General features: G+C 42.7%; 1 protein-coding gene across 1 annotated transcript in view; it reads right to left on the minus strand.

Annotated features, from left to right (window-relative positions):
- HBEGF (heparin binding EGF like growth factor) overlaps window positions 1-19,365 on the minus strand; it is a 142,093-nt gene that overhangs the window by 42,539 nt on the left and 80,189 nt on the right. The window contains exon 3 of the mRNA XM_056516541.1: window positions 8,109-8,268. Coding sequence (XP_056372516.1) covers window positions 8,109-8,268 — 160 coding nt within the window. The remainder of the gene's footprint in view (window positions 1-8,108; window positions 8,269-19,365) is intronic.

Below are 19,365 nucleotides of genomic sequence, written 5' to 3' on the forward strand. Positions count from 1 at the left end.
TCCAAATCTTTCACAATGAACTATGAGTGGTTGAAATATAGAAACATTTAAAAGTGTTGAGACACATACAGGGAGATCTATCAAAACCAGTTCAAAGGAAGAGTGGAGCAGTTGCCCATTGCAACCAATCTAATCAATGGCTATAGCCTATTGCTCCACTTTTCCACTAAACATTTTTTGATACATCTCCCCCCATAGTGCCTGCAGTTTTTGAGTCAGCAGAACATTGGTGACTTTCAGAGTGCCAAACCTCATCTGGCATTAAAATGAGCAAAAAACTGTGTGCTGGAAGCCTTATGGCATGGCTGCATGCAAGCCTTAAATCCCCAAACACAATGCCATTTATCAAGTAGTGTAATGCATGCTGGAGCAGTGAAAATGTGTTTTGTGATGTGACACATAACACTTTGTATTTAATAGACAAGACTGGGTATTGCTGAATGCCAGAAAGACATTACCTTCCTGACTGCATTGTGGAAGAGGGATGATGCTATTGAGTGTTTTTTAGGGACTGGCTTAGGCATTTTAATGCTTCAGCATACAAAGACATTTTGGACAATTATGCTTCCAGTGCACAAAGCAAGGTCCACGAAAGCATAGTTGCAATGTTTGGTGTAGAGGACATTGACTGACTTGTCCAATGTCCGTGTCTGACCTCAGACTTGCTCATCAAGAAGAAAGAGGAGGGTGGCCCGAACGGGAGGCAGTGGACAGTTAGTGCGCCCCCCCCCCCCCCCCCCCCCCGGGGTACTAAAACCCTGTACTAGGGTCTCACTAAAAACAATTTATTATTATACATAAAAATATAAAATGTGCAAAGATATTGATAACGAAAAAACAGTTTTAAAATGATCAGAGAACTCTTCTTATGAGCTGGCTATTTTACATGTATTACTGGCCAATTTGACACACTTCCAGTCAAGTATTACAGCGTCCCTAATATCCTTATGTATTAATGTACACTTTGGGTGTCTTTTACACCTCTATATAGTGTTCTCTAGTAGCACTACAATATAATATGTAGGAGCACCATCAGGGATGCAAGAACTATAACAGATGTCATGTATTCCTTATATTTTATTTTACTTGCTCACACTCGCATATTGTGAGCATTAATAATGGATCTTGCTCACACTATTATGCTCCCTTAGTGTTGAGTTCTACTGGGAGGTTCGATTTCTGCTCAGTTCATTAATACATTGTTAGTATTACAAGCTGCTGCCGAGATTCCCTGTCTAAAATATCCACAGCCTCCCCAACGTTTTGCCAGAGTACTGGCTTTGTAAAGGGCAGTAGGCTAATGGCAAAATTTCCCACGTTTCTTTATTTATATACTTTTTTTGTGACACCACTTCCGTTCCTTCGCTTGCGTCACTTCCCGTAGTTTACACCAATCATAGAACGCCATATCATTCGTCACGTTTTCTATTATTATGATCATGTGATAATCCGGTCACCTGACTGTGCGTCCGCACCATGTGACAGGGTGCTGGCATCCCTGTCTTTGTGCATTCTTGCGTTGTCACTAGAGATGAGCGAACTTACAGTAAATTCGATTCATCACAAACTTCTCGGCTCGGCAGTTGATGACTTTTCCTGCGTAAATTAGTTCAGCCTTCAGCTGCTCCGGTGGGCTGGAAAAGGTGGATACATTCCTAGGAAAGAGTCTCCTAGGACTGTATCCACCTTTTCCAGCCCACCTGAGCACCGGAAAGCTGAACTAATTTATGCAGGAAAAGTGATCAACTGCCGAGCCGAGAAGTTCGTGACGAATCGAATTTACTGTAAGTTCGCTCATCTCTAGTTGTCACTTAAACTTTTTCTTCCTAGTCGCCTCAATCTGCGCATGCCCGGAATTCCCAGTCATTGATAGATTTGTACATATATCATATTATGTTGTATTGCGGACCATAAATCTATTTATACATTATGAGGTAAGCCTTGCTATTACTAAGGTATTATTTTCCTCAAACAAGTTTCTTCTTAGTATAGTATATTATATGATGTGTGACCGATTCATTCTTCATATTGCTTTGAGATTGACGATATTCCAGTCTCTCACATTATGGTATGTTGCCCATTATGTGCTGGGGTCTTGACAAGGTCTCATAACACAAATCATCAAATGTCTACCTGGGGATCCTTCTTGTATCAGCCCTATCTATCAATCATATATTATTCTGTTCATTGTTAAATTACATAAGTAACCTGAATAGATTGCATAAAGTATATCTCATGCCCTATGAGCTTTAGGCTAGGTTCAGACTACGGAATTTCCGCCTGCAATTCCTCTTTGAAATTGCAGGCGGAAATTCTGCTTGCTAAAATGTATAGTGTAGTGAATGGGCTTCCGTTCACAAATTCAGACTTCGGAATTTGTGAAGTGGAATTTGTGAACGGAAAATCTGCTTGGAAATTTGCTCTTTCTTCAGGCGGAAATCCGCGCGGAACACATTGCAGTCTATTGGAGACTGCAGTGTCCGCGCGGTCCTAGCGCCGACTGATTCAGTCAGCGCTGGCCGCACTCGGAATCTCGGGTGGAAATTTTCTGCCCGGAGATTCCGTAGTCTGAACCTAGCCCTAAATATATATGAATAGACTTGAGGGGAGATTTATCAAAACCTGTGCAGAGAGAAACTTGCCCAGTTGCCCATAGCAACCAATCAGCTTGCTTCTTTCATTTTCATGAAGGCCTGTGAAAAATGAAAGAAGCGATCTGATTGGTTGCTATGGGCAACTGGACAACTTTTCCTCTGCACAGGTTTTGATAAATCTCCCCCTTGGACATCAGGGGATTCCTCAACTGGGAGGACCAGTAGATTATTACACCTCATCTAGAATTAAACTGACTTGTTGTCATCATATGTTACTTGTTACTTCTTATTATTGGACCATCCAATTCAATAGGAATATGTCCCAATGTGGTGTTCCATCTCTTATATTCATAGTGAGGTATTCATATAATATGTATTCATATTATACTAATAGTAATAGTATGGTCATAATCCTGTCGTCCGGTTGTCTCTTGCCATTAATCTAAACAATCTCCCTATTTTTCTCATAAAGATCTTCAAAAGTCCACCCCATCAGACCACCAGACTCAAGCAACATCCTCCATTCCTCATCTCTCGGGTAAGTATATTACGGAAATTTACTATCAGGATAGTGTGTCTTGCAGTTGTTCCATTTCCATTATTTATGGCTTTTATCTTTTACTTATTTAGAATTCATCTTCTGTCTCATCCAAACCCATTGGGTATCTACTATTCAGTCTAAATATCAGTTTTGCCTCTTCCTTTAGTAGGGACTTATCAATATCTCTTTCCTCTGGCCTAAATTTAACTGACAAAATCCCCAGAATTTTATAGCATCCATGTTGTTCCTATGTACAGTATTGATATGTCTGGCCAATGGCATATCTGCTCTTGTTCGTATTGTGCTTAGATGTTTCCCGATCCTTCTCCGTAGTTGTTGAGTCATTTTCCCCACATATAATTTCGGACAAGAGCACTGCACTATGTAGATAACATTGCGGCTGCTACAGTTGATAAACTGCCTGATTGCATATTTACGTTTATCCTGAGGATTTTCAAAAAATGTGGGCATCACCTTACATACAGCGTTGTGCCCACATGGGTATGACCCCTCCCAGGGTGTGGGAAACCATGTCACTGCTCCTTCCTTCATTAGTTCATAATAGCTGTGTACCAATAGATCTCTCAAATTAGCTCCTCTCCTATATGTGATATTGGGATTCTCATCTAGTACTTCCTTCAGGTCAGAATCTGACCTTAGAATGTTCCAATGTGATCTCAGAATTCTCATTACTTGCGAGATATATGCATCGTATGTTCCGATGGATCTAATAATTTTTGAGTCTTCTTGTTTCCTAGCCCTATCTGCTAATAAAGTGTCCCGTTCACTATGTTGAGCCCTATTAAAGGCTTTCCTCATCCACTTTTTGGGATACCCTCTATTTGAAAAATGTTTAATGAGATTTTATAACAGAGAGCCAAAATCTCATGACTCAAGCGAAGGGACAAAAGTCTATAAATAAGGAAGCGTGGGAAATTTTCGCCATTAGCCTACTTCTCTTGACAATGCCAGTACTCTGGCGAAACTTTGGGGAGGCTGTGGATATTTTAGACAGGGAATCTTGGCAGCAGCTTGTAATACTAACAATCTATTAATGAACTGAGTAGCATTGAACCTCCCAGTAGGACTCAACATTAGAGGAGCATAATAGTGTGTGCAAGAGCCTCACCTATGGGTATATTGGAGGGTGTGTGAGACCCCCAATTAAAGTTTATTGGGTGTGAGAGACCCATTATTAATGCCCACCGTATGCAAGTGTGAGCAAGTAAAATAAAATATAAAGAATACATGACATCCGTTATAGTGCTTACATCCCTGATGGTGCTCCTACATATTATATTGTAGTGCTACTAGAGAACACTATATAGAGGTGTGAGAGACATCCAAAGTGTACGTTAATACATAAGGATATTGGAGGCTGCAATAAATAGTGACGCCGTAATACTTGACTGGGAGTGTGTCAAATTGGCCAGTGATACATGTAAAATAGCCAGCTAATAAGAAGAGTTCTCTGATAATTTAACATTTTCATTTTTTTCATTATCATCTGTACACATTTATATTTTAATGTATAATAATAAAGGTTGTTTTTAGTGAGACCCTAGTACAGGGTTTTAGTCCTCGAGGGGGATGCGCCTTCCAAAGGGTGTTGGTATGATTCATTGATTGCCCTGGGACTCACAAGGGATGAGTGAGTTATTATTTCCTAACAGAGACACTAAACCTTGCTGTCTGTGCTATGTTCCTTTGACAGCCCTAGATAATCTGTTCCTAGCAAAAACAATAAGAAGGCACTAGGATATGGAGAAACACTAGCATTACAAAACCTGAAACAGAGACATTCAATTAAAAAATTTATCAAAACTTCAACATCTTCGAAACACAAGGAACCAAAAACATAAAAGCACTGGAGACACTAAACATACAAGATGGGGAGGGACCCGGTGGGGGGGGGGGGGTATACTAGAGTATACTCTAGTATACCCCCCCCCCCCACTGTGTCCCTCCCCATCTTGCTTGTTATGTGAGTATTTTCTACCAATAAAGAAGACTCGAGAAGCAGCGGTGAGTTGCCGACTATCTTTTGTTCTATACATTTCTGCTGTATTTTGCTGTGCCCAGCCAGAGCACCACCGCCACTCTACATGCAACTACCAGCTATACATCTGCACACCTAGATCCCATACATACAGATTCAGAAGTGACGGTCCTAGTGCTTTCTTCTTGCTTTGTCTACACTAAACATAGCATTAACTATAATCTGCACACATTGCACTGGCCATGAATCTTTATTGGAATTTTATCCAAAACTAAACATGAGCAATCAAGATTTCCTGATGAATTGTTCTGGGATAAGCTGTGCATGGTGCATAGTACTGCCTCAAACACACTAATAAGAGGAAAGAACAGCAGGAAGACCATTTGATACCCTGAAGAAATTGTGTACACTTTTACAGAACAATGTTCACAAAGAGCCGACATTAATTGAAAGGGTATAGGGATGGTTCTAGCCACAAACTCCCTTCCCTCACAGTTAAGTTGTCTTTGACCCAATGTTTTGAGAAGGATCGGGCTGGGGGACAATGTGTGTAAGTGGGTAAGTAACTGGCTCAGTGATAGGAAACAGAGGGTGGTTATTAATGGTACTTATTCTGATTGGGTGACTGTTACTAGTGAGGTACCACAGGGGTCCGTCTTGGGTCCTGTTCTGTTTAATATATTTATTAATGACCTTGTAGAGGGGATGAATAGTAAAGTAACAATCTTTGAAGATGATACTAAACTCTGTAAAGCGGTAAACACTATAGAGGACAGTGCACTGTTACAACTGGATCTGGAAAGGTTAGAAGTTTGGGCTGGGAAGTGGCAAATGAGGTTCAACACTGATAAATGTAAGGTAATGCACATGGGGAGGAAAAATCCGGGCTGGGGGTATGTATTAAATGGGAGAACACTTGGGACAACTGACATAGAAAAGGGCTTAGGAGTCTTAGTTAACAGTAAATTTAGATGTAGTGACCAGTGTCGGGCAGCTGCTGCCAAGGCTAATAAAATCATGGGGTGCATCAATAGGGGCATAGATGCCCACGACAAGGAAATAATTCTACCGCTGTACAAATCACTAGTCAGACCACACATGGAATACTGTGTACAGTACTGGGCACCAGTGTACAAGAAAGATATAGTGGAGCTGGAGAGGGTTCAAAGACGGGCAACCAGAGTAATACGGGGAATGGGAGGACTACAGTACCCAGAAAGATTATCAGAATTAGGGTTATTTAGTTTAAAAAAAAGAAGGCTTAGGGGTGACCTAATAACTATGTATAAATATATCAGGGATCTCTCACATGATCTATTTATACCCAGGACTGTATCTACTGTAACAAGGGGGCATCCTCTACGTTTAGAGGAAAGAAGGTTTCTACACCAGCACAGACGGGGGTTCTTTACTGTAAGAGCAGTGAGACTGTGGAATTCTCTGCCTGAGGAGGTGGTCATGGTGAACTCTGTAAAAGAGTTCAAAACGGGTCTGGATGCATTTTTGGAGAATAATAACATTGCTGGTTATGTATACTAGATTTAAAGGGACAGAACGTTGATCCAGGGATTTATTCTGACTGCCATATTTGGAGTCGGGAAGAAATTTTTACCTCTAGTATGAGGGTTTTTTGCCTTCCTCTGGATCAACTCAGTAGGGACTCAGTAGGGATATAGTTTGAACTTCATGGACTCTGGTCTTTTTTCAACCTCATGAACTATGTTACTATGTTTTATGTTTGCCTGCTTCACGTTGTGTACTTTGAAGTACTTATATAATCACTCTGTTTAACTTTTTTTTTTTTTTTGGTATGTACTGTACAAACATGTATTGTTTACCATTTAGGGGTACTTTTACTGGGTCCTTTTACATTTAAAAATTGAAAGCCAATATGGCCCAAAAAAATAAAAATACACCTAAACTACCCAGCAACATTTTTCCACAGAAAAAAAGCGATGTGGCCAGAAGTTAACAGGGAAACACAAAATCACAAACCCACTTTGCTTTAGTGGGTTTCACATTTTCTTTCTTCCCCTGACCTCTGCAGTTTTGCCAAATCACAGCATGCCGAGACTGGATTTTAACTTTTTTTTTTTTTAAAACAAAAACATCATAGTTTCAGCATCAAAGGGAAGTAGTGATGCATAGCATCACTTCAGCCCAACCCAGCAATACAGTATATGGCACAGCGCTGAATATGGTTTCTGTAGAAAATCGGGACTGAGCTGTGTCCATGGCTATACAGCCCCGAGCACAGCTGAGCAGTAGATATATGCTCAGCAATAATATGAAGTAAAACAGCAATGCGTATATGTCACTGCATTACTGTAAAACCTTGCTGGATGAGCAGCACTAATCAACTCTTTGTGGGGTATATAGATAGCTGTTTATACTGGATACAGTAGCCAGATGTCAACTTACCCCACCCTGGGTTCGGCTCTAGCCTGGTCTGTGTAGCTATTCACCTAGTGATGACATTATTAGAGGCAGTGCTACAGGATGGTAAGTATGGCTCTGTTCTGAGTTTTGCATAATCTATAAGCTGGCTGAATACTATATGGCTAGGGGAGGTAAGTACATTCTGTGGGTCGGGCACCCTGCATCCAACCGATGGAGTGGTACCCTGGAAGCAGTGGGAAAAAAACACACATTAGCAAAAATCATAGAATTCTACCAAAAATGCAGGAAAAAGTTGTGGTAGTTTTTTCTGGCATGTTTTTTCTGCGTTTTTGCTGATGGAAAAAAAAGAAGAAGAAAAAACTAGTGAAAACCTAGCCTAAAACACCAACAAAAACCTCTAAAAATACTCTATATAAGCAAGGCAAGCATAAAAACACTCCTAAAAAGCAGCAATAAAACCTATTTTAGCTTCCATTCCACATGCAATAATCTACAGTATATTAAAGAAGAAACACTCAAAAGCACTATAAAAATTTAGTTTTGATGTTTATATTAGCTTAAAGTCACTACATACACACAATAGGGCTCCTTTGTTACTTTAAGAATACGGCATGTTCCATGAATACAATAGTCCTTGTATTTTCTTTGACATGGATCCCTTTTTCGTCCTTTGCCTTTCTTTCTTCTATTGTGAACTTCCCCTTGCACATCTTTAGGGTTTGAAGAATATGCAGCTAAATGAAAAATAAAATTATCAAGGTACAGAGTAAATTATCAACAGTTGGCAGCATGCATGAACCCCTTCCTGACCCCCCCCCCCCCCCCCCCGAATTTAGGTATGCAGCTTAGTCCTTATCTTCTAAGTCCCAAGTTATATTTTTGCAGGAAAAGTTGTACTTTTCACTGGAATCCTTAATTTTACCATATCATATTGCCATATAAATTGTGCAATTTTGTGAGTTTACTATAAAATAAAACAGAAAAAAAATTATCAAACTGTGTGGGAGAAAAAAATAGAGTGATTTTCCCACAGTAACCAATCACAGCTCAGCTAACGAGCTCTGGTAAAGTGAAAGCTGAGCTGTGATTGGTTTTTGTGGGAAAACCACTTTTTCTCTCACAGTTTGATAAATCTGGGCCAATAACTTTATAGACGGTACTTGATTTACAGAGGAGTATGATTGCAGTGGTAACAAACTTTGATGATTTTTGTTTTGTTTTTTTCGGGAAAGGGGCATTTATTAAATTTTTTTTACACTTCATACTTTCATTGAATAACCTTTTATTAAAGTTTTTCACTTTTTACAGGTTATACTATGCTGCAATACATTTGTACTGCAGCACAGTATGACCTGATGAGCTGCACACACGACATTCTGTGCGATCCAGCAGAGGATCTTCTGGAAAACATACCTCAGGACCTACTGGACTAATTTAAGAAACTGACCACTCATTGGACTCCTGTTCACCCACTCTATAACTCAGTATATTGGGTTTAGTGTGGGTGAACAGGCTGACAGTTTTCCTTTAAAGGACATCTGCAGCGAACATAGCTTACCCCCTATCATCTATAGGATAGGGGATACGTTTCTCATTGCTGGGGGTACGACCGCTGGGACCCCCTGTGATCTCCCAAACGGGGCCCCTGCATTTCCCGCGATGGTCCCAATCAGCTCCACTGAGCTTCCAGGATCAATTTCTTTACATTTCAGATGCCACAATCAACTTTGATTGCGGGTTCTAAACCTGCGCCATACTTCCTCACCCGACCCCGTGACATACAGGAATGGGTTTAAAGTTGCTTTATTCATGTCGACAACCTCCCATGGGGTCCTGAAGATTGTATTTTCATAACAGTTGATTAGGGAATTGAGGATTGGACATGTTAGATTTCTATTATCTGATGAGCAGCAACAAATTAAATACAGTTTAAGGGTACATTCCCACATGGCGTATTTGCTGCGTATTTGCTGCTGCGTATTTTATTTTCTCTGTTGAAGTCAATGGGTAGGAAAATACGCAGCACCAAATACGCAGCAAATACGCAGCAAAATACGCCATGTGGGAACGTACCCTAAAACACAGCAGTACTTTTCATAAAATCAGGGGTTCATCTTTCACAGAGCAAGTGAACTGCCACTTTCCCTGTCACAGTTGCCCATAGCAACCAATCAGATATGCCTCTGAAAAATAAAAGAAGCTTTTAAAAAAATAAAATAAGCTATCTGGTTGCTATGGGCAACCGGTCAACTTTTACAATTAATTAAGGGGTTTAAGGACATAGCCCATTTTGGACATCAGCATAGGACATTAATCTGGCATCTGTTATTCTACTGTGACCTTTTTATCTCCTGTACGTGGCTCTGGAACACCTTTCTGCCGTCCTACTTGTTCCCTTCATGCTGTCTTTAACCCCTAAGGACCCAGATCATTTTCACCTTAAGGACCTGGGCATTTTGTGCACATCTGACCACTGTCACTTTAAGCATTAATAACTCTGGGATGCTTTTACTTTTCATTCTGATTCAGAGATTGTTTTTTTTTCATGACATTTTACTGTATGTTAGTGGTAAATTTTCGTCGACACTTGCATAATTTCCTGGTGAAAAATGTGAAAGTTTAGCATTTTTTCAAAATTTGAAATTCTCTGCTTATAAAGGAAAAAGGACATTCCAAATAAATTATATATTGATTCACATATACAATATGTCTACTTTATGTTTCCATCATAAAGTTGACATGTTTTTACTTTTGGAAGACATCAGATGGCTTCAAAGTTCAGCAGCAATTTTCCAATTTTTCTCAAAATTTTCAAAATCGTAATTTTTCAGGGACCAGTTCAGTTTTGAAGTGGATTTGAAGGGCCTTCATATTGGAAATACCCCATAAATTACCCCATTATCAAAACGGCACCCCTCAAAGTATTCAAAATGAAATTCAGTAAGTGTGTTAACCCTTTAGGTGTTTCACAGGAATAGCAGCAAAGTGAAGGAGAAAATTCAAAATCTTCAGTACTCTTTAAACTCGCATGTTCTTGTAGACCCAGTTTTTGAATTTTTACAACGGGTAAAAGGAGAGAAATCTTCCTAAAATGTGTGACCCAATTTCTCCCGAGTAAGGAAATATCTCATATGTGTATGTGAAGTGTCATGCCCCCCAAAATTTGTAACCCCATTTCTTCTGCGTATGGAAATAGCCCATTTGTGGATGTCAAGTGCACTGCGGGTGCACTACAATGCTCAGAAAAGAATGAGTCACATTTGGCTTTTGGAAAGCAAATTTTGTTGAAATGGTTTTTGGGGGGCATGTCATATTTAGGAAGCTCCTATGGTGCCAGAACAGCAAAAAACAACAACAACAAAAAAAAAAGAACCCACATGGCATACTATTTTGGAAACTACACCCCTCAAGGAACATAACAAGGGGTACAGTGAGCCTTAACACCCCACAGGTGTTTGACGAATTTTCGTTAAAATCGGATGTGTAAATGAAAACATTTTTTTCCACTAAAATGCAGTTTTTCCCCAAAATTTTACATTTTTACAAGGGGTAATAGAAGAAAATGCCCCCCAAAATGTGTAACCCCATTTCTTCTGAGTATGGAAACAGCCCATGTGTGGACGTCAATGGCTCTGCTGGCGCACTACAATGCTCAGAAGGGAAGGAGCGCCATTGAGCTTTTGGAGAGAGAATTTGGTTGGAATAGAAGTCATTTACGAAGCCCCCTGTGGTGCCAGAACAGTGGACCCCCCCACACGTGACCCCATTTTGGAAACTACATCCCTCACAGAATTTAATAAGGGGTGCAGTGAGCATTTACACTCCACTGGCATTTTGACAGATCTTTGGAACAGTGGGCTGTGCAAATGAAAAATTACATTACGTGAGGGGTGCAGTTTGCAAAATGGGGTCACATGTGGTGGTGGGGGTCCATTGTTCAGGCAGCATGGGGGCTTTGTAAATGCACATGGCCTTCAATTTCAGCCAAATTCTCTCTCCAAAAGCTCAATGGCGCTCCTTCTCTTCTGAGCATTGTAGTTCACCCACAGAGCACTTTACATCCACATTTGGGGTATGTACTTACTCAGAAGGAATGGGGTTATGAATTTTGGGGGGCTTTTTTTCCTATTTTCCCTTGTGAAAATGAAAAATTTTGGGTAACACCAGCATTTTAGTTAAAAAAAAGTTTTTTTCTCATTTTCCCATCCAAAAATTCATCAAACACCTGTGGGGTGTTAAGGCTCACTATATACCCCTTGTCACGATCCATGAGATATGTAATTTGCAAAATGGGGTCACATGTGTCACAGTTTAGGGCCACATATGGGGTATTTCCGTACTCAGAAGAAATTGCATTACACATTTTGGGGGTCTTTTTTTTCTTTCACTGCAACACCAGCATGTTAGTGTCAAAATTTTTATTTTTTTACACCAACAGGCTGGTGCAGACCTCAACTTTTTCTTTTCATAAGGGGTAAAAGGCCAAAAATTTGTAAAGCAATTTCTCCCGAGTACGGAAATACCCCATATGTGGCCCTAAACTGTTTCCTTGAAATACGACAGGGCTCCGAAGTGAGAGAGCGCCATGCGCATTTGAGGACAAAATTAGGGATTGCATAGGGGTATGCTACGCCAGAGATTCCCAAACAGGGGACGACGACAGTGTAAGGGGTTGTATATGTAGGGTTTTACCCTTTATTATGTGTTAGTGTAGTGTTTTTTTTATCTGAAGCAGGAAACTCACTGTAAACCTGCCTGTGTGAATGTACCCTGCACATTCACATGGGGGGGGGGGGGGGGGGGGGGCAAACCTTCAGCTGTTTCAAAACTACAACTCCCAGCATGCACTGACAGACCGTGCATGCTGAGAGTTGTACTTTTACAACAGCTGGAGGCACACTGGTTTGAAAACCTTCAGTTAGGCTGTTACCTAACTCAGTATTTTCCAACCAATCTGCCTCCAGCTGTTGCAAAACTACAACTCCCAGCTGAAGGGCATGCTGGGAGATGTAGTTATACAACAGCTGGAGGTATGCAACTACAACTCCCAGCATGGCGAGACAGCCGTTTGCTGTTCGTGCATGCTGGTAGTTGTAGTTTTGGAAGATTTAGAGGGCCACGGTTTAGAAACCACCACACAGTGATCTCTAAACTGTACCCCCCTAAATCTTGCAAAACTACAAATTGCAAACAGCTGTCTGGGCATGCTGAGAGTTGTAGTTTTGCAACATCTGGAGGGCTACAGTTTAGAAACCACTGTATAGTGGTCTCCAAAGTGTAGCCCTTCAGATGTTGCTAGGTAACTCACTGGCTTCCGTAGTCTGCACCAGGCAGACAGCCGCACGCCATCGCTGGCCGCCGCCACTGGTAAGTGACCTCCGGCGCTGGTGACCGGACAGTTCCCCCATTCTGCCCAAACAACAGTCGGTGGGCAGAGCGGGGGAACCGAACTTTAACCCCCAGACCCCGATCTGCTATTGGTTGGTCCCAATAGCAGGGATAGGAGAGGTTGCACCCCTGCCACCTCACTTCTATTCCTTCAGGGGGATCGTGGGTGCTTTGGACACCCCCGATCCCCCTTATTTTACGGGTCACCGGAGACCTGGAATTGCCGCAGATCGCCGGTCTGAATTGACCGGCGATTTGCTGCCATCCCCAGCGTAACCATACGCCCTCAGTCCTTAAGGACTTTAAAACGGGGGCGCCCACCATCCTTAAGGGGTTAAATCTCAGAGCTCCGGCACGCACCCTAGGGGACGGGGACACGCGCGCCGGAGCATAGAGACCGAGGAGGGGGCGGAAGGAACAGTAGGGTGAGTGACAGGCTGGGAATCGCATGCGGGTGCGTCCCGCGATGTGAATCCCAGCCCCGCCAGCAGCAGTGGACAACGGGGCCATGTGGTCACGGCCGGCGTGCGTCCAGAGCACATATAACAGTAACTCCCCCCCTTTGGTCTCCTCCTTCTTTTACAGTTGAGAAACTTCCTGAGAAGGTTACGGTCCAGGATATTCTCCTCTGGCTCCCAAGATCTCTCCTCGGGACCGTAACCCTCCCAGTCCACCAGAGAAAATTGTTTACCTCTCACGGTTTTTGTGGCAAGAATCTCTTTAACCTTGTAGACATCAGAAGAGCCGGAGACAGGCATGGGGACAAGATTCTTTTGAGAAAACCGGTTTATGACAAGAGGCTTGAGGAGAGAGACGTGGAAGGAATTGGGAATACGTAACATAGCAGACAGACTGAGTTTGTATGAGACAGGATTAATTTTTTGCAGAACCTGGAAGGAGTAGCGAGGACCAAGCTTGTAACAGGGGATCTTGAAGAAAATGTATTTGGAAGAAAGCCACACCATATCACCAGGAGAGAAGGACTGAGGAAGTCTTCTACTCTTGTCAGCCTGCGCCTTCATGCGTGAGGAAGCCTGAGATAAGGACTGTTGGGTTTGTTGCCAGATGGTGGAGAAGTAACGGACCAGCTCATCAACAGCAGGCACACCAGTGGAAACTGGGAGTGGAAGAGGAGAATGGAGATGGAGTCTATAGACAACAAAGAAGGGAGATGACCTTGTGGACTCGGAATCCTTATGATTATATGAGAATTCAGTCAAGGGGAGAAGGTCAACCCAATTGTCGAATTGGCGAAAGATGTGCAGCAAGAAGTACTTTGCCAGCTGTGGGGCAGAAGGAAGACTAGGTAGGGGAATAAAGTGAGCCATCTTGGAAAATCGATCTACAACGACCCAAATGACAGTATTATTACGAGATGGTGGCAGATCGGTGATAAAAATCCATAACGATATGGGACCAGGGAGTCTCTGGAATAGGTAAAGGCTGTAAGAGTCCTGCAGGTCTCTGCCGAGGAGTTGTCACGGGCACAAGTATCACAGGAACGGACAAAATCAGAAACATCACGTTCAAGATGGGGTCACCAGTGGTGCCGACAGATTAAAAGTAGATATGGGTCTGGTGGAACATGGACTTTTACACATCCTTATCCGCATGCATGTACCTCTGCCCCCCCCCCCTCCCCAGTGTGTGTAATGGTGTCCCGGTTTTGGGCATTTTTTTATGTGATTTTATCGTCTATTTGTATGTGATAGCCGTTTAATAAAATTTACTTGTTGGCATCATTTCAGGATTTCAGACATTTATTCATTTATTTGGGTGTGCATCTCTATTGCAGTTTTGGCCTCTTTTCTTTCTTTGTACAGTTGTTGCTTTGCCCACTGTGTGCACCCCAACTTGTCTTAATACTATGTGGAGCCCCCCACCCATACAGTTTCTAGATTAAAAGTAGAGTCTTACGTATTCCAGGATGACCTTCAGTCAAGGAAGAATGACCCCATCTCAGTACCTTGCATCTCAGTCTGGCGGGCAAAAAGGTTTTTCCCGGACGAACTTTCTGAATACAGAAGGAGCGGCAGGAATCAAATGGTCAGGTGGAATAATATGCCTAGGCGTAGAATCCAAACCTATGACATCAGAGGACCTGGAGAGAGCATCTGCCCTGATGTTTTTGTCTGCTGGACGGAAGTGAATGAAGAAGTTTAACCTAGAAAACAACAGTGACCAGCTGGCCTGGCAGGAGTTCAAACGCATAGCAGACTGAAGGTATAGAAGCTTCTTATGGTCGGAGTAGATGCTGACCGGATGAGAAGATCCTTCCAATAAATGTCACCATTCCTCCAAAGCAAGCTTGATAGCGAGAAGTTCACAATCTCCAATGGAGTAACTCCTCTCAGCAGGAGAGAAGGTCTTGGAGAAGAACCCACAAGTAACAGTCTTACCCTTGGTGTTTTTCTGAGTAAGAACGGCACCGGCACCAACTGATGAGGCATCAACTTCCAAAGCAAAGGGCTTCTCCGGATAAGGTCTTGTAAGCACGGGAGCCGAGGCAAATGCAGACTTTAAATGGGAGAAGGCCAATTCGGCCTCATGAGGCCAAGACTTCGGGGTACATGGAAGAAAATGTGGGATAAATTGACGATAATAGTTAGCGAATCCCAGAAAGCGTTGTAAAGCACGTAGGCCAGAAGGACGAGGCCAATCCAATACTGCAGACACTTTATCTGGATCCATCTGCAGGCCTTGATGAGAGACAATGTAACCAAGAAACGGAAGACTAGATTTATCGAAAAAGCATTTCTCCAGACGAACCAGACGAACGTGAGTTCGATGCTCCTCTAAGTTGGAAGAGACTATTAGAATGTCATCTAGGTATACGACTACACAAGTGTAGAGTAGATCACGGAAGATATTGACATACTCTTGAAAAACGTCTGGAGCATTGCAGAGACCAAAAGGCATTACGAGATACTCAAAATGTCCATCATGAGTATTAAAGGCTGTTTTCCATTCATCTCCCTTGCGAATATGAATTAGGTTATATGCTCCTCTTAAGTCCAACTTGGAGAAGAACTTGGCACCACAGAGACAGTCAAAAAGTTCAGAGATCAGAGGTAGTGGGTAACGATTCTTGACCGTGATTTTGTTAAGCCCCCTGTAGTCAATGCATGGACGGAGTGAGCCATCCTTCTTTCCTACAAAGAAGAATCCTGCTCCGGCAGGAGAAGAGGACTTGCGGATAAACCCTTTTTGGAGATTCTCCTGGATATACTCGGCCATGGCTTTGGTCTCCGGAACCAATAAAGGGTAAATCCTTCCACGAGGAGTGGTACCAGGCAGAAGATCTACAGGGCAGTCGTAAGGACGATGTAGAGGCAGAGATTCAGCCTGCTTCTTGCAGAAAACATCAGAAAAAGCTTGGTAAGGTAGCTGAAGGCCAAGTAAAGGAGGAGGACAAGAAACAACTTTTAGGCTGAACTGGTTGGAGATAATGATTTTGACAGAATTGCCCCCAGCAAATAATTTCTCCTGTTCTCCAATCCAGATGTGGAGAATGAAGTTGAAGCTAGGGAAGTTGAAGAAGAAGCTCAGAAGTACAGTGTGGCAGCACATGGAATTCAATCTTCTTTATGCAACACTCCCACTTGCATGAGGAGAGATTTGGTATGGAAGTGCACCATACAGTCCAGATTTTGTCCATTAACTTAGGAGATGAACAAAGGTTGGCAAGCCGAGTAACAGGAAGATGATATTTGTGGATCAAAGGAGCATCAATAAAGTCACCTGCGATCCAGAAATAGCTGTAGCGCAGAAGGAAGACTTGGTAGAAGCAAAGACTTATACAGTAATGGTTAAGCGAGGAGAGGAAGTATTCACACCTAGAGACGCCTCTCCCAAGTACCCTGAGCGTTTCCCGGACGTTGTGGGTGAACAGTATAGTCCCTGAGGAAGTGCTCCGGGCTAGCACAATACAGGCACAAATTCTCACTGCGATGTTGAGATCTCTCAAGCGGTGTCAAGCGAGATCGATCCACTTGCATAGCCCCTTCAGCAGGAGGCACAGGAGATTGTAGAGATGGACGTTGGAACACAGGAGCAAAGCCAGGAAATCGCCAGGTATGAGCAAATTCCCTCTCCAAATGTAGCTCTCCCTGCCTTTCGGCAACACAAGGAAGACTGAGGATCACGGGCAGCGAGGGAGTCTTTTATTCATATTTATAAATATATATAAAATAAATATTAAAAAAAGACAATCCTTTTTTGAAAGTGGCACACATGGCCTCATCGTTCCATGCCAACTCGGAGGCCAGAGTGCTGCCTCGGCAGAAGAAGCATGTGTGGGTTCCTCAAAAACACTGCAAAATTCGGCCAGAAACGCCGTTAAAGGAGAACTCCAGACCATAAAAATTGCCCCCCATACTGCCGGCAGTAAAGAAAAAAAGATGTACATTCCTTCCTCCGCTTCCCCGGGGCCTCGGCCGACGATAGGCTGAGCAGCAGTGTGAAAACGCTTCAGGACACAAAATTCTTCACTACACCGGCACCTGCGGCCGAAAACGTCACACTGCCGCTCAGCCTATCACCGGCTGAGTCGGACTGCGCTGCGGCTGGTGATTGGCTGATTCATCCGACCACCGGCAACTAGGAAGTGGATTGCAGTGGAGACCGGAGCCGGTTACCGGAGGAAGGTATGTACATCTTTATTTTTTTTTTTACTGCCGGCACTATGGGGGACAATTTTTATGGTCTGGAGTTCTCCTTTAAGTAGGAGATAACCAGATCCCCATGGTCCCAAAGAGGAGTAGCGCAGGCCAAGGATTTTCCGGATAGCAGATTGACCACAAAGGCCACCTTAGCTCGTACCGTAGGAAATTGATCAAACATGAGCTCCAGATGCATGGAGTATTGTGTAATGAAACCTCTACACAGCTTTGGATCTCAGTCATACTTGGAGGGTAGAGGTAAATGTAGAAGACACAGCTGGAACAGGTGGTGACGCTGGAGTAGGTTGCTGCTGCTGCTGCATAGCTAGAAGTTTCTGTATCATTGTAGACAATTGGGTGAACTGCTGCGCTTGTCGGGCCAACTGCTGAGACTGTCGCACCACAACGGAGGGGAGATCCGCAACTTCAGGCAGGGGTACCTCAGCAGGATCCATGGCCGGATCTTACTGTAACACTCACGTTTCAGTAGGCAGGAACACCGGTGGTAGTGTATCCGCTGGACCTGTGTGGCTGATGACATGGACCGTACCAGGGAGAGAAGTCTAAGGTGCCAGGGAGATTAGCTACAGTGCCATGGGTTGCCAACTTCTTGATAATGTTGTGCACTGTAGACAAAGGCAAATCTAGATCTCTGGATATTACTTGTAACCTTGAGATTGTTGATATTTTCCCCCAATTTTGGTTCTCAAGTCCTCAGACAGTTCTCTTCTCCTCTTTCTGTTGCCCATGCTTAGTGTGGCACACAGACAAACACAATGCAAAGACTAAGTGAACTTCTCTCCTTTTTATCTGCTTTAAGGTGTGATTTTTATAGCGCCCACACCTGTTACTTGCCCAAGGTGAGTTTAAAGGAGCATCACATGCTTGAAACCATCTTATTTTTCAACAATTTTGAAAGGGTGCCAATAATTTTGTCCAGCCCATTTTTTAAATTTGGTGTGACATTATGTCTAATTTGTTTTTTTTCCTCCCTTTTTGGTTTAGTTTCAATACACACAAAGGGAATAAACATGTGTATATCAAAACGTGTTACTGCAACCCATTTCTGGGAGAAATACTTCATTTTCTTGAAAAATTTCAGAGGCGCCAACATTTATGGACATGACTCTAGTTACACTCTGTGGCCTTGGGGCCCTTCATCCAACCTACGGAGTGGTGCCCTGAAGGTAGTAAAAAACTGCCACAAGGTCAAACAATAGCATTTTCACACACATGCAAAAAGCAGTGGCAGTTTTTTTGCCATTTTTTCAGGTCTAAAAAAACACCAGTAGTAAAGTTGAGTGGAAAGGTAGCCTAAACGGAATTTTAACTCACAATACAGAAACATGCAAGTACACGTGTTTTGGGCAACTTTTTAAAGATGGATTTACACATTTACTCATTTGGTAAGTATTTTAAAACAAAACCATGAGTGAAACCAACAGAGAGAAAAATGCACCTTTTTTTCTGTGTTTGGGCTCGCTCATGGTTTTGGCTAAAAATACTGACCAAAACACTACATGTGAGCCTATTCTAAAGCTTAGATGTCTGTTTTATGCCTTAACCCCCCCACACTGAATTGATAGCAATGGAAGAGCATATCAGTCCATATGTAATTTAATGTTACAGCTGTATCGGCTGTAAAATTAAGTGCAAGGAACTTGTCTCTGGTCATTTATGTTCCAAGGTGGTTTTAAGAAGAGCTTTGGTACTAGACATCTTATCCCCTATCCACAGGAGGGGATAAGTGTCTGATCGCTAGGGGTCCGGCCCCTGGGATCC

Source organism: Hyla sarda, chromosome 4, assembly GCF_029499605.1.
Source record: "Hyla sarda isolate aHylSar1 chromosome 4, aHylSar1.hap1, whole genome shotgun sequence".
Classification (NCBI taxonomy): domain Eukaryota; kingdom Metazoa; phylum Chordata; class Amphibia; order Anura; family Hylidae; genus Hyla; species Hyla sarda.